A 15,196-nucleotide genomic window follows, 5' to 3' on the forward strand; every position below is an offset into this window, starting at 1 on the left:
CCTAACCTTAACCATCACAACTAAATACCTAACCTTAACCCTTACCCTCACCCTAACCATAACCTAATTCTAACCCTAATCCTAAAACCAAGTCTTAACCCTCAAACAGCCCTTTAAACTTGTGGGGTCCAGCATTTTGGCCCCACAAAGCTGTTGGGACCCCACAAGTATACTGGGTTTTTGGACCCCACGAATATAGTTAAACAAGTCCACACACACACACACACACACACACACACACACACACACACACACACACACACACACACACACACACACACGCGCATGTTCGCATGTCGCAAATCTCAAACCACACCCAGCTCCAGCCCTCCGGCCCTCCCACACGAGCTCAGGACAGCCTTTACAGAGAACGTGCGTTTTCAAACTTTTTTTTGAGACTACCAGTGAGATCTCCAGCTGCTGTTTTGTCACCTTTGACGGCTGTTTTTTTTCCCTCCAATTTATCATCCCTCAATTTATCTTTTCACATTCACACTCACAGTCACAGTCACATCTGGAATTCCACACATCTTCACGGTCTACACTCGGTAAGTCAATTACTTATTTTTTGTTTGCATGTTGTTTGAATGCTGCACGGAACTTTCTCTATGGGATCCCCTCTTTAATAAACCAATAACACTGTTATAGTGACTAAATGTCTTTGTGGTGAGTTATTCCTGGTATGGGATATTTTAAACAAGTTACTATAATAGCTATTCTAAAGTATTCCTAAAATATTTGCTTCTCAGTCTGGAGATTTGTATAGCATATCTTTAAAAATGAGGATAGTTTTTTTTGTTTGATCATTCCTGATCATATATCATATTCCCTTTAAGCCTTTGCTGCAGTGCTCCCCCCTGCGGATATTTTCTTTACACAGACCGTAACTTTGCTGAGAGGCTCCAAGTTTCAGACACTGGAAATGAAAGGGGCGTTGTCTGCCACCAGTGTGTGCGTGGGTGCGTGTTTTGTGTCTGAGTGCTGTGAATGGCTGTTTAGTGCGTTGCGAGGGAACTATTTGCTATTTTTTTCAATGGACACAGGAAATGTGTGTGTGTCATAGGTACTTTTTGAGTGTATCTGTTGTGTTGGATACATATCTAGACATAATAACACTGAATTTATGGCACTTTGTAGGCTATCTGCAAGCATGTCCATATGGTAAAACTAAATTATAATTATGTTCCTATAGATTAGGGATTTTGTAGTTCGCATATAGGATTATATGAGTGTAAGTGTGTATTTGAACTGAACAGAATCTGATTATCATAGGTAAATCTGTTCAGGTCCCATGTTAAGCACATTATTTGCAATATAATGCTGAATACAGCTGCCCCTATCTTGCATTGTGGACTGATTTGCACCTTACTTTTGATGAGGCAGGTGATTACTGTTGCATCGACATTCCCTCCAGGGGGGCTCCCTCTTGTGGTTGAAAACAACAACAACCTGGTCCAGGTTTTTCATGGTTAGAGGATATTGTTCATACTGGGCTGCAGAAATAGAGACTCATTCTCATCAGGCAATGTTTGCATGACAGAGAATGCAGTCAGAGGAAAGCACTGCTATTATGGCAATTGGTCTGAAGATTACTGTCATATATTATGCAACAATCTATCGGAAAGTAACTTGCATCCCACTGTGGACGTGCACTTATAAACTATTGCACACAATGCATGGAAAAAGGCAGATAAGGACGAAAAACAATAGAAGGAAGATTATGGGCCCATTCAAGTTGCTCATGGAAACTGCAGCTGAACATGAACACCAACACTGATTTCACACATGTTGTTCTTGTGACGCTGGTGACCCCCCCCCCCCCATCTTATTATATTACATTACATCAACTCTAAGTGTAATCTCTTCTGTTCTGTTCTGTTCTGTTCTGTTCTGTTTTCTTCTGTTCTGTTCCACAGTCATCAAACATACAAATGTGTGAAGTAATGTGTTAAACGACCACTAATGAACAGCTAAATATGGAAGCTTTTTCCCACCAGAGTTGAGCTTTACAGAAGGCTTGTGGCAGACATAATAGCCTGTAACTGAAGTTTGATCTGTCCAGTGGCTACATTCTCCTCAAGCAGAAGTCCTTTCTCTATCCGAAGTATTTGGACAGTGCTGCACCCTTTGTGCTTCACCTTCTGCCCCTAACTGTTTTGGATGTGACGTGACACACCAAGGCATGGACGTTTTAAAGGCAGGTGTTAATTCAAAAGTGTTTTCAGTCACACTGAAGTAGCAGGAGGAGAGAGGTGTGTGATATTTGATAAGAGGATTAGTCAGGGGTGTGAGGTTCTAAAAGGTGCTGACAGATGAAAACTTTCAGGGAAGACGTGTTAAGTGACAGAGTGGAATAGAAAAAAAAAAGGAAGAGAATGGGGACATGATTAACAGATGAGGATGGATGTCTCTCATGTACATCTCTATCAGGTGTTTCTCAACTTCTCTCTGCCATGTGGGAGTCATTACTGAACGCTGTCTCACACACACACACACACACACACACACACACACACACACACACACACACACACACACACACACACACACACACACACACACACACACACACACACATTTCACAAATTTCACACACACCTAACAAACCAAGTGTCCAACATGAAAGAATTCCTGCGTCAGAGGGAAATCTTTAAACACAGCAGGAAAACAGTAGTATGCATGTGTGTGTCTGTGTGCTCATTTGTCATGTCGTACACACACACACAACACACACACACATACCATATTTCTGCAGTACAGTACAATGATTATCTATTCCCTTGGTATGCAACAAAACTCATCATAGCTCAACTATTTATTTTAAAGTCAGTGTAGCATAATGTTCTTACTAATTGCAGATAAATATAATAAGAATGTAAAATGTTTCCATAAGAGATCATGTGTGTTTTGGTGTATGCTTATTTAGTTTAAGCCATAACTATAAGATAGTTAGAGTCACAGTGACCTCGAGCAAAGTACATTGAGTAATAATTGAAACAGGAGCAGAATGTACCGCTTCGCGTGAGAGCAAATCAAGACGAGACATAATACAGCCTGGCGGGTGTTGTGTGAAGATAGCAGTCCCGGTGCGGAAGAAGAAGAGGGGGCCCAAGAAAGAAAGTGTAAGAGATGAGGGGAAGAATAGATCGGGGCTATTGAGGTCTGACAGTCTAGAGATACGTGGACCGGCTCTGGCTTTTTGGTAAACTGAGTCTCTGCGTGCTTTGTGATCCCACAGATCTGTGTATTGAAACTCCGATGCTTGACTGATTAAACAAATGTATTTGACTTTATCTTATCGTCTTATTTGGCTCTTGCTTAGGATCAATGTAATTCCAAATTAACGAATGCGTGGGGATATATAGGTCTTTTATTTGGAGTCAGACACATTGTCCCAAAAGGGGGGGACACAGAGGAGGAAATCCCCAACACCAGCGATAATGTAGAGGGACTGATAGATTTTGGGGTTATGATAAAAATGATCGAGGAAATGTCAAGTTATTAGGCTCGTGTTGCCAGTAATAGAACAGCCTCATGACCAGTTTAAAATTCAGTTTGAAAAGACAGTGTTGTTGTCAGTTTGGGCTGTGAATGCATCATTTGTATGCACTTTATAATCCATTTTCCACATGTTTTAGAAAGAACGGTCCACTCTTGTCTTAGTAAGAGTGTGCATAGTGAGAAATAAAGTGACAGTGTTGCATTAGGATGTGAATGTCCTCATAAAATGCCAGAGATAGCCTGAGCCTTCTCCCCACATGTGATGGTCTAACCTCAGTGACCTCAAAACTATCGTGCATTTGGGATATACTGGTTTTGTTCTCCAAATGCAGTATAAAAAAGGCTGTGTTTGGCCAAAAATTGTGAATAGTGTTGGATCCAGCCTCTGAATTGGGACACAGCCACCATGGCTTATCCTCTGGTGACACCCTCAAGCCAAACTGTCAGATATTTGGCTTTCTAGTGTTAAAGATGTGCAAATAGCCAAGTTGTCCCCGCACCTTTCATCCAGACCAGTTTTGCTTTTTGCTTCACAAGCTTCTTTCAGAGTTGCAGGCAGCCAGCTGTAAGTCCATAATGCAATTCTGAAGAAAAATAAAAAAAACACTTGGCAAAAAAATCCTGACTGAGGTTTTCATAATACATGCATGAACAACCAAACTGTGTGTGTGCATCTGATCTGTGCCTGTTGGTGTCTAGTGTGCTCGTCCTTAACAAAACTTTGTTTGGCCACTGGCTTCACTCCAGGGAAGAAAGCCTTTTGTGTTTTCTCTAAAAATAAGCCCTGGCTTGGATATTCTTGTTGTGTACACACACACACACGCACACACACACACACACACACACACGCACACACACACACACACACACACACACACACACACACACACACACACACACACACACACACACACACACACTGTTTTGACCTTATGGAAGAAACATAAAGCGAGTCAGTTAAAAATGTTACATTAGTAGGTGGTTTGGAGGAGGAAATGTTGCATATAGAGTCACAACTTAGGACCTCATAAGGGTCCAGAGGAGTCACAATTTAGGACCTCATGAGGGGCCAGAGGAGTCACAACTTATGGTGCGTTCTTTTTGTCTCGTAATCGCAACTAGTAGCTCGAGTGTGACGTCACATCCATGTCGGAAAACGAGTTACCGTGGGTTGTTGCGTTCTTTTTGTCACACAATACTACGAGTTGGAGAAAAGATGGATTTTTGTAACATTTTTAGTAACATTTAGGATTCTATTCACCCAGTTATTGACATATTACACAACTATATTTCACAGTTTGATGCATGAAAATTACGTTTTGATTAACGTTAACGTTAGGCTACTGCTCTGCTTTCTGCTCAAGGCTCGGCTTAAAGCCGTTGTTGTCATATAGCAACCGAGTGTCTCAGCTGCACAAGCTACAAAATAACTAATCAGGCGGTATTTAACTCCTAATAAGACTGTAGCGACATGCCTATAGGTAGCAGTATACAGTGCTATGTGTACGACTTCTTCATTTGGTTACAACAAAGACAAAAGTGCTTAAAACTGTAGAAAACCACAATGTTTACTACGTGTGATGCACGACGTAGCCATCTTTGAAAGTGAACTCGGGGTCCTCTGAGTTCAGACGACTTGACGAGTTGTAAATACGACCTCGGGGGCGTTCTTTTTGCAACTTCCGGGTCGTAACTTCGGAAAACAACTCGTAAAACGACTTCGGTGGAAAAAAGAACGCACCATTAGGACCTCATAAAGGGCCAGAGGAGTCACAACTTAGGACCTCATGAGGGGCCAGAGGGCTCCACTGGAAGCCTTCTTTCCTTTTCTCTTCCTCAATTAGTTTTTTCCATGGCCAAAGACAGAAAGAGAAACATACAGAGAAAGAGAGAGTGGGACAGTGAGAGAGACGGGGGAGTGAGATACAGAGGCCCAGTTAAGTCTGTGGCTTTGTGTTTTATGAAAAGAGTAAAAACAGGACATTAAAAGTCAGCATTTTCCACCAGGGAAGGGAGTCAGTCGGCACAAACACACACACACACACACACACACACACACACACACACACACACACATACTTGCATCGAGTCCCCCAGCCTCCTATTATAAGGCTGAGTGGAGAGGAGGAATGGCAGCCTGTTTGTCAGTGTGCGTGTCAGGAGAGGTGTGCGGAGTCCGACAGAATCAGCCTACCTATGTGATTACACAAAACTACAGTATTTGTTATTTTATCATAATCCAGTTTACTTTATTAATGACCTGACTGCTGTATGGTGAGTATAGGATTATCTCTAACTTTGATAATGAAGACAGTCTGTCACTCTTCCGCTGATTGACTCGCCACAGCTGAGCGTATATCTATTATGATAGATAAGGCGCAAAATATCTGTGTTATGCATGCCAGACTAGCGAGGCTAATATATACAGCATGCACGCAGCTATGTACTCTGTGCGTATATATGTGTGTCTGCAGCTGTTGCCTGGGGTCAGAGGTGAGCCTCAGTGCTTTCACACTTTACTATCAGCGCTGAGTGAAAGCTCTGCAAGGCAACCCAGTTCCCAAGGAACCCCGGGGAATACAGGCCTCCACATTTAGGTTAATGTTTGTGTGAATCTGTCTGCTGAAAATGGTCAGTGAAAAAGAGAGAGAGAGAGAGAGAGGGAGAGAAAGAGGGCTAGTTTTCAGAAGTAATGGAGTAATGTTTGGTTTGTTTCTTCACAAAAATAGATAAATTACTCATTTTAAAATGATTATTATTTTGCAGCATTGTATTATGTTGGCTCAATAAAATAAAAGTAATGGCCAAAGGAATAGTTCATCATCCACCCACACGAAGAAAGAGATGACAATAATAAATCAGCATAATTGTAGTTTTAGATAATTTCCCTTGTATATGATCATTACAGTTTGGACTACCAAAGCAGTAAAGCTATATAAACACACACAAAGGAGAATGTATGCATAATTTACAGGAGAATGTATACACAATTTACAGGAGCGGTCTGCGCTGTCAGTCATCACCAGGCTTTTATGTACAGTATGTGGTCTACACAGTTTGAATTAACTTGAATTATCTGAACTGTGTCTGTGAGTCTATCATTTTTGTAAGTTTCTTAGCAGGCTATATGTTTTCGGTTTTGTGTAGCTTATATGCATGCGTGTATACATTACAGCATGTGTGTGTACGTTTATGCTCTTGTTTTTGTTTTTCTCGCTTCCCTCCATTCCCCTCTGAAGGGGTTCCCTTTTTTCTCTCTCTGTCTCCCCCTCCCTCTTCCCTTCATCTTCTCTCCACTGAGACGTGAAAGCAGCTGCAGATTAAATCAGATCCAGCTGTGTGTGTGTGTGTGTGTGTGTGTGTACATGTCTAGGAGATTGCTTGCTGCTTTGAAGATATTTCCTGCAGGTCAGATTAGACTTAAATAACAGAGAGATGCTTTGCAATGGATGTAGTGAATTAAATTGCTGGTCCTTCACCTTAGCTTTCCTGTCTTTCCAACTCTGTGCCCTCCACTTTTTGCGCTAGCAGTATTGCACTATTAAAATGTTATAATTTACAATTTTCGCTCTCGCTAGATTTAGAAACTTTTCAGACTCTCTTAGCTACCTTCTTTCTAAAAAGAGACTTTCAGCAAATTTTGCAACTTCAGACTATCAGGGGAAAAGCGAGATAAGCCTATATTTAATTGTTATTCATTCTCATGCATGCTGCTCAGAGTAATTACAGTCCACGGCTCTTCTGCCAACAGCACAGGGTCTCTCTCTCTCTCTCTCTCTCTCCCTCTTCTCTTGCGCCATGAGCAGCAGACAGTCAGCCGACATGACCACTAAGCTTTATGCAAATGATACACAATGACATCACCAATATGCAAATGAGTGTATGGCATCATCTGGCAACTTTTAGTGATGTTTGGAGCTAGTGCTAGCTACTTTCATCGGAAAAGAGTTGGCAACAATGGACATGGCTAAGCTAGATTTTAATGGCGCTGCTCTTGGCAAGGTGCTACCAAACGCTGAACAAGACATTTTTAGTTGACCAGTTGTTCCAATTAACTTTGACGAAATGAAAACACGCTGTGAGAGGGTCAATGTTTAACCCTCCTGTTGTCTTCTCTTTTTTTTTAAACGCTGAAAAAAGTGACCAAAAAATCAAATAAAGTGACAAAAAAACATCAAAAACACTGCCAAAGGTGGTAACACTTTACAATAAGGTACACAAAAAAATAGGCAGTTAATGATTAGTTACTGTTTTTGAAAGGGTAGTTACCCTTTTTGAAAAGGGTAGTTACCCTTTTTCAGAAGAGTAGTTACCCTTTTTCAGAAGGGTAGTTACCCTTTTTGAAAAGGGTAGTTACCCTTTTTCAGAAGAGTAGTTACCCTTTTTCAGAAGGGTAACGAATGGTTAGTTACCCTTTTTCACATGGGTAGTTACCCTTTTTGAAAAGGGTAGTTACCCTTTTTCAGAAGGGTAACGAATGGTTACCCTTTTTCAGAAGGGTAACGAATGGTTAGTTACCCTTTTTGAAAAGGGTAGAAAAAGGTAGTTAACTACCCTTTTGTAACTAACCATTCGTTACCCTTCTGAAAAAGGGTAACTACTCTTTTCAAAAAGGGTAACTACCCTTCTGAAAAAGGGTAACTACTCTTCTGAAAAAGGGTAACTACCCTTTTCAAAAAGGGTAACTAACCATTCGTTACCCTTTTCAAAAAGGGTAACTACCCTTCTGAAAAAGGGTAACTACCCTTTTCAAAAAGGGTAACTAACCATTCGTTACCCTTTTCAAAAAGGGTAACTACCCTTCTGAAAAAGGGTAACTACCCTTTTCAAAAAGGCTAACTACCAGAGGTGTCAAGTAACGAAGTACAAATACTTCGTTACCTTACTTAAGTAGAATTTTTGGGTATCTATACTTTACTGGAGTAATTATTTTACAGCATACTTTTTACTTCTACTCCTTACATTTTCACGGAATTATCTGTACTTTCTACTTCTTACATTTTAAAAATAGCCTCGTTACTCATATTTCAGTTCGGCTTGTTTTCCTTCCGGCTCGTCATCGTTCAAACACACACACTCAAAAAACCCTATCCAAATCGCTCCATCCGGAGAGAGTTAATTTGATTGTGGTATAGTGGTAAGTATAAACATAGCCATTCCGACACCCTATTGGTTTGTATGCGATCCATCAAACCTGCACAGACCCGGTGCTAATACGCCACCGGTGTCTTAACGACCGTTATCTACCGGACCGAATAACAACGCGGATTTTGGTGCCTTATTTAGGTGCCACTTAAATGCCTGCGCTTCTCTCTGATGCTCCGAAAACGGACGTTAGAGGGAACTGAAACATAGCCGCACGGGACGCTAGTTAACACTACAGTTGGCAGCAGCTAACGTTAGCCTACGGTTAGCTAGCAGCTGGAGTAAACGATGGATTCTGAAAAAGGGTAACTACCCTTTTGAAAAAGGGTAACTAACCATTCGTTACCCTTCTGAAAAAGGGTAACTACCCTTTTGAAAAAGGGTAACTACCCTTCTGAAAAAGGGTAACTACTCTTTTCAAAAAGGGTAACTACCCTTCTCAAAAAGGGTAACTACCCTTTTGAAAAGGGGTAACTAACCATTCGTTACCCTTCTGAAAAAGGGTAACTACCCTTTTGAAAAAGGGTAACTACTCTTTTCAAAAAGGGTAACTACCCTTCTCAAAAAGGGTAACTACCCTTTTGAAAAGGGGTAACTAACCATTCGTTACCCTTCTGAAAAAGGGTAACTACCCTTTTCAAAAAGGGTAACTACCCTTCAAAAAGGGTAACTACCCTTCTCAAAAAGGGTAACTACCCTTTTGAAAAGGGGTAACTAACCATTCGTTACCCTTCTGAAAAAGGGTAACTACCCTTTTCAAAAAGGGTAACTACCCTTTCAAAAACAGTAACTAATCATTAACTAGCTACCTATTTTTTTGTGTACCTTATTGTAAAGTGTTACACCAAAGGTGACAAAAACTTGTTGAACAAAAGTGACAAAAAACATCAGAAAAAGTGACAAATAAATTGCAATAAATTTGACAAAAACGTCGAGAAAAGTGTAGAAAAAGAACAACAAAATGTTGAAATTTGGACCCAGAAAAACACAAAGTTGCCAAAAAGACAACACAAGGGTTAAGACAAAAACATGGACAGCACCCCAAAACAAGTTCACGGCTATTTCAATGTACACAGTGCCATAGGTATGCATTGCTAAGCCTCTGTCCTGATTGACAGGTCGGTGTGTAGCCACGCCCTAAAGCATCTCCTGCTAGAATTGTCTGTTTTAAATGGGATCGTCATTTACAAGATGAACATCATGCTATATGAACAAGACTTGAAACTAGCGATTGAGACCATAAACTCATTATGAAAATGTTTACTGAAGTGAGAAGTAGGGTCATTTTCTCATGGATTTCTATACGAGCCAACTTCTTATTGCAACCAGTAGAGTCGCCCCCTGCTGGAAATTAGATAGAATCCAGGTTTAAGGCACTTTCTGTACACATTGGCTTCACTTTTCAGACCTGAAAGCTCTGTACATTATGTTTTTGATCAAGAGATTAGAAAAAAATATTGCAGTTTACATTCCCTTCTAAAAAAATTAAAGTGCATAGCTTACATTTGATGTTTCCTCACCTCCTGTTTTACTATTTACCCTCTTGCCCCCTTCCCCCAACTCAGTCACACCCCACAGCCACATTCAGTCCAAAAAAACTGCGGCCTGCTTCCTGTCAGGGGGGAGAGGGTGTTTTTACTGCGACTCCATTTTGGCGGAGAGGGCTAATTCCTCTGCTGTCTGACTTTTTGTATGTGTTGTGTGTGTGTGTGTGTGTGTGTATTGTGTGTGTGTGTGTGTGTATATGTGTGTATGTGTGTGTATGTGTGAGGGCGTGCCTGCACTCACATGTGCTTTTGTCTCTGCCTTCTTCTGAAAGTTTTTGGTGTGACTTTAGGCAGTTACTGAAATCAAACTCATATGTTTATGTTATCGTTATCGTATAAGTCGGCTGAGTTTGATTTGTACAGTGTACACAGAGAGCAGACTGCAAGCGTAGAGCAGATGCAGGCTTTACTCTGCATTCATAGTAAACAGCCTTAAAAGCGGGGCTGGAAAAGTTTAAAGTGATTTGTCGGAAAGAAATATATTCTAGATTTCAGAATCTCTTCTTGTGTGATTATATTTGTAGCAGTATGAATGTTAAACAAAATGATGCTGACAGGGCATTTCACATGCTGAGCAAAGCCCTTTGACAAACAAGGGTTTCTGGAAGTATTTGGTATTTTTAAAAAGGGTCCGCGCGCCGGGTGCATGGTTCATAAAGGTTGTACTTAGTGTCTTCATTAATTCATAGGTGTGTTCTAGGCGTAACATGCAATAAACCAATCAGAGGGTCATCTCCCATTCCCTTTAAAAACCAGGTGCGTTTGTACCCTGGAGCATTGCTATTATGATGGTGGATTTGCACTGTAATATTTTTATTTGTAATCTTCCCTGTGTGTGTGTAACAAGCATAGTGTGCGCGCGCTGTGCACGAGCCTAGGCGCATTTTACTTATGCGCTGTTAAAATAACAATGAAATGCTGCGCTATTGACTTTAGACCAGGTTTTTGTTGATCAATGGCACAATCACATTCCGCTGCCTCAAGATAGCAATACGCCAAGAATGCACCTGAACACACCTCCCTTTAAGACCAGCACGCCCATGGGCGCAAAGATGGGCGTAGGTGCATTTGCTATTTAAACGACGTGGGCGCTGGACGGGAAACTGACAACTTCGTCAGTCTTGAACTAGCAAAGACACTTGCGTCGGGCTTTGTGCTGCGCTACGCCGGGTGCAAGACAGGGCCCTAAGTGTCTTTGGTTGATTACAGTGACCCTTGACCTCTCATGCATCATTTTTGGCATCTTGATGCACTAGCATTCTTGGCACCATTGGATGGAATTTTCTGCTAATGCTGCTATGCTAACATAGCATGTTATATTCAGGTCTACACTGACTGAACCGAGCACAGACTGCCCATTTCAAGATGTAAACAGTCTGCTTGCTTCCATCAACAAGTCATAGTCAGGATTAAGGCCTTCAATCACTGCAGAGTAAACAGCACACTCCCACATACTGTACTCCACAGACAAACACTCAAACACACGGGAAGTAAGCCCTCTGCAATTGTTTTATCTATGTGTTTGATGTATGCTAATAACACACAAGGGATTCATCTTTCCTGTATTTGTGTGTGTATTAAAGTTGTACATGTTGCTACCAACAGATTCCTTTCATGTGAATGACCTCGATCCACTCCTGACTATCAGCCTGCAAACCAGCCTGTGTGACAACCAGCATAAACACACAAGCAAACATCCAACAGGAGTGCCATCCACCAAACGCTGAAAGGTACATTCTGCGCATTGACAACCAGCCAGCAAGAGACACAGATAGCTACTGAAGCAGCCTGTAGGATATTTAACTGGCCTGACCAAACAGAAGGGCAGCCATGTTGTTCATCTTAGCCTGCATCATCCTCTTCCATCTGGCTGCAGCCATCCTCCTCTTTGTTGCAACCATTCACAATGTGAGTATAAACCAAGAACGGTCACAGAGCAGGGCAGAACATTTTCGTCGTTTTAACCATCTCTGTGTCCCTCCCTGATTTAGCGTTGGTGGGTGGTGACGCCAGCTGGACGTGATGTGATCTACGCTGACCTGTGGTACTCCTGTAACTCCACCTGCTATCCTGTGGAGAACAGCCATACGGCTGATGCAGGTAAGACAAGTGTGTGGCTATGTAATCGATGCATGTGTGTGTGTGTACGGTAAGTGTGTATGTAACACCTCCTTTCTCCTCTTTCCTCAGCCTATCTGCAGGCCGTCCAGGCAACTATGATCCTGGCCACCATCTTAAGTTGTGTCAGTTTCTTCGTCTTCATCCTTCAGCTCTTTAGGCTCCAACAGGGAGAGAGATTCATTTTCACATCCATCATCCAGCTATTTGCCTGTGAGTGACGTGCACACACACACACACACACACACACACACACACACACACACACACACACACACACACACACACACACACACACACACACACACACACACACAACACACACACTTGTCAATGCAGCTTTTCAATTTTGATTATATTGTATTTATATTATCAAATCACAACAGAAGTTATCTCAGGACACTTTACATAAAGAGTAAGTCTAGACCACACTCTATAGTTTACAGAAACCCAACAATTCCCCCAAAAGCATGGATTTGGTGCGACAGGGGCTTTTGTGCATTATTACACTTACTAGCCACTACCAACTTGGTTTTTTTGTGCAGTGTCCTTGCGTTGGCAAGATTTGAGTCCCAGCCAAAGTGTTAGGTAAAATGTGTAATCTTCAATTTTCCTCATAAATGGAAAGATAGCAAAGCCTTCACACTCATCGTTTCACCTTGTGATAATGTGGTATCCAGCATTTTTGTACAAATGCCATCAACTTACCAAAAGACTTGAAATCAAATATATCGTTCACTTTATTCACGTTGTCAACCAGGACAGGTGCAACCCTGACAGCAAGTAAACAATGGCAAAGTGTAGAAAGCTTCTCAACAGTTGACACTCAACCACTAACAAATGTGGTTTCATTATAATATAAACGATTCATTTTAGGAAATTAAAGATTTCAGCTTTAAAGCAATATGTTCTACTTTAGCAGCAATGCACAGTTGGCTATGGAGAACGCTTTAAGTCAACCCTTTCAGATTGTAGCTGACCATTCAAAGAAAATTAAGCTAGTCAGCATTACCTTTGGACAAAGCCAGGCTAGCTGTTTCCCCCAGTTTCCATTCTTTGTGCTAAGCTAAGCTCACCAGCTGCTGGTGGGTGGTATCAATCTTATCATAGCAAGAAAAGTGTATTTTGCAAAATAATGTCAAACTATTCCGTTAAGTGCCACCGAGTGGCTGCAGGACAAAAATGGCTGAATGTTGTAGTTGTAGTTTAAATGAAATTTCCTCTTTAACTAACCAGTGTAATTTCCATCCTCCTCTCTCCTCCTCCCAGCTCTATGCGTGATGATCGCAGCGTCCATCTACACGGCTCAAAAAACGAGCTTCCATGTGCCCAGTCTTCAGGAAGGCTCCTACGGCTCCTCCTATGTCCTGGCCTGGATCAGCTTCCCCATGACTTTCATCGGCGGCCTGATGTACCTGGTGCTCAGGAAGCGCAAATAGATTTGATGGGCTTGAGGACAGGCACGCAAATATTCAAAGATATAAACAGGAACACTTGGACACATTTGCATACAAACATACACTTTGCCTTAACAAACATGCACCTAGTCTCTCTCTAACGCTTAGATTGTATAATACCCTTGGAGATAAAGAAATACATGCACACCACAAATCCACATTCATTTCCAGTCTCAGGTTTAGAACCAGGCAATTCACCCACAAAGCGCACATTTTTGTCCACCTTACACACTCAAAACCAAAACCCAATAATCGCACAGCTTTCTCCTTCCTGATGGTATATTGTTCTCACTGAATGTGCTCGCTGAGATGCACGAGGACTCGTGCAGGAGTGTGTTCAGTTGACGGGCTGTGCTATACACTTTTTGTTTTTGATAAGTGCCTCAGAAACACTGCTGACAGTCGACTGGATTGTCTTTGTATTCGTGTATGACAGCCAACTAAAATATGTTTCTGGTAACATTTAAGGCGAGAAATACACCATGATTCACATTTGATCTGCAGTATGAAAAGGGTAGTCATACTTTTGCCAGCTGGGTCATCTGTGCTGGATAGATTAATTTACATCAAATCTACACAATACAAATGCAGATCAGCAAATGCACCACACAGGCGCCTTGCTGCATTCAGCACTCACTCACTGCTCTGCATAGAAAAGGCCCCTGAGGCTGCTTGCTGCGTTTAGTGAGAACATGCCTTCGCTATCCTCTTCCAACTTTCCCCCTGAGCCACCACACAATTGTTCCAGCATAATGATTTGTCTCTTCCTCTTGTTTCATTGTGTCCTGCTTCCCACCTACTAACTCCATTCATAGGAACCTGTCTGAAATGTCCAATCACAAAGGATAAAAACTGAAGACAAGTGGGAAGATATGTCTTACTGGGACTTTCCAAAGGGTCCATACTTTTGTTTGTGAATTTATTTTGTACATATTAGCTGTGTGTATAGTTCAGGTAATTGCTCAAAGCTTTTTTCTAAGACTGAAATACTAAAGCTATATATAATAGAAAGAAAAAGAAAAAAAGAGAATCTTATGTTAACCATAGCATACAGGAAGTGTAGTCAGGCACTAGTAGAGGTATAATATGTAGGATCTTAACCAGTCCCTCCAGAAAATGCGATCGCATAATTCAATGCATAATCAGCAAAAGTCTGCATATTTGTGCCGCATTTTTTCAAATATGCTGCACTTTCGTTGCATAAATTGCCAGTTTCCGTGTAAAATACGCAGGGCCTGCATGATTTAAAAGTCCCCGCATTTTCGTTGCAAAAGAGTCACATATAACACATAAGCAGGGTGTTGGGGAATCACATTTTTTTCTCTTTTTCATGAAACCGCAGTTTTTGCAAGTTCCCGCAATTTTTGCAAGTTCCCGCAATTTCATCACATAAAATTGCATAAATATCCCGCATATTCCATCGAATTT

At 41.5% G+C, this 15,196-nt stretch overlaps 1 protein-coding gene across 2 annotated transcripts; it reads left to right on the top strand.

The window, feature by feature from the left end:
• Positions 1 to 358: 358 nt before the first annotated feature.
• On the top strand, positions 359 to 14,630 carry emp2 (epithelial membrane protein 2). Of its 2 annotated transcripts, none has more exons than XM_039824629.1 (5): positions 359 to 548; positions 11,799 to 12,101; positions 12,185 to 12,293; positions 12,384 to 12,524; positions 13,581 to 14,630. In XM_039824629.1, the coding sequence occupies exons 2-5, from the start codon at positions 12,024 to 12,026 to the stop codon at positions 13,748 to 13,750; spliced, it is 498 nt and encodes a 165-aa protein (XP_039680563.1). In that variant the 5' UTR covers positions 359 to 548; positions 11,799 to 12,023; the 3' UTR covers positions 13,751 to 14,630. The 2 variants fall into 2 exon arrangements, with proteins under 2 accessions (XP_039680563.1, XP_039680564.1); XM_039824630.1 differs by lacking the exon at positions 359 to 548 and adding an exon at positions 5,654 to 5,775.
• Positions 14,631 to 15,196: the final 566 nt, after the last annotated feature.

The sequence above is a fragment of the Perca fluviatilis genome, chromosome 15 (assembly GCF_010015445.1).
Source record: "Perca fluviatilis chromosome 15, GENO_Pfluv_1.0, whole genome shotgun sequence".
Lineage (NCBI taxonomy): Eukaryota > Metazoa > Chordata > Actinopteri > Perciformes > Percidae > Perca > Perca fluviatilis.

Coding starts and splice junctions, on each gene's coding strand:
- emp2 (XM_039824629.1), top strand. CDS start 12,024: ATGTTGTTCATCTTAGCCTGCATCATCCTCTTCCATCTGGCTGCAGCC. Junction 12,102..12,184: donor TTGTTGCAACCATTCACAAT/GTGAGTATAAAC, acceptor TCCCTGATTTAG/CGTTGGTGGGTGGTGACGCC. Junction 12,525..13,580: donor CATCATCCAGCTATTTGCCT/GTGAGTGACGTG, acceptor TCCTCCTCCCAG/CTCTATGCGTGATGATCGCA.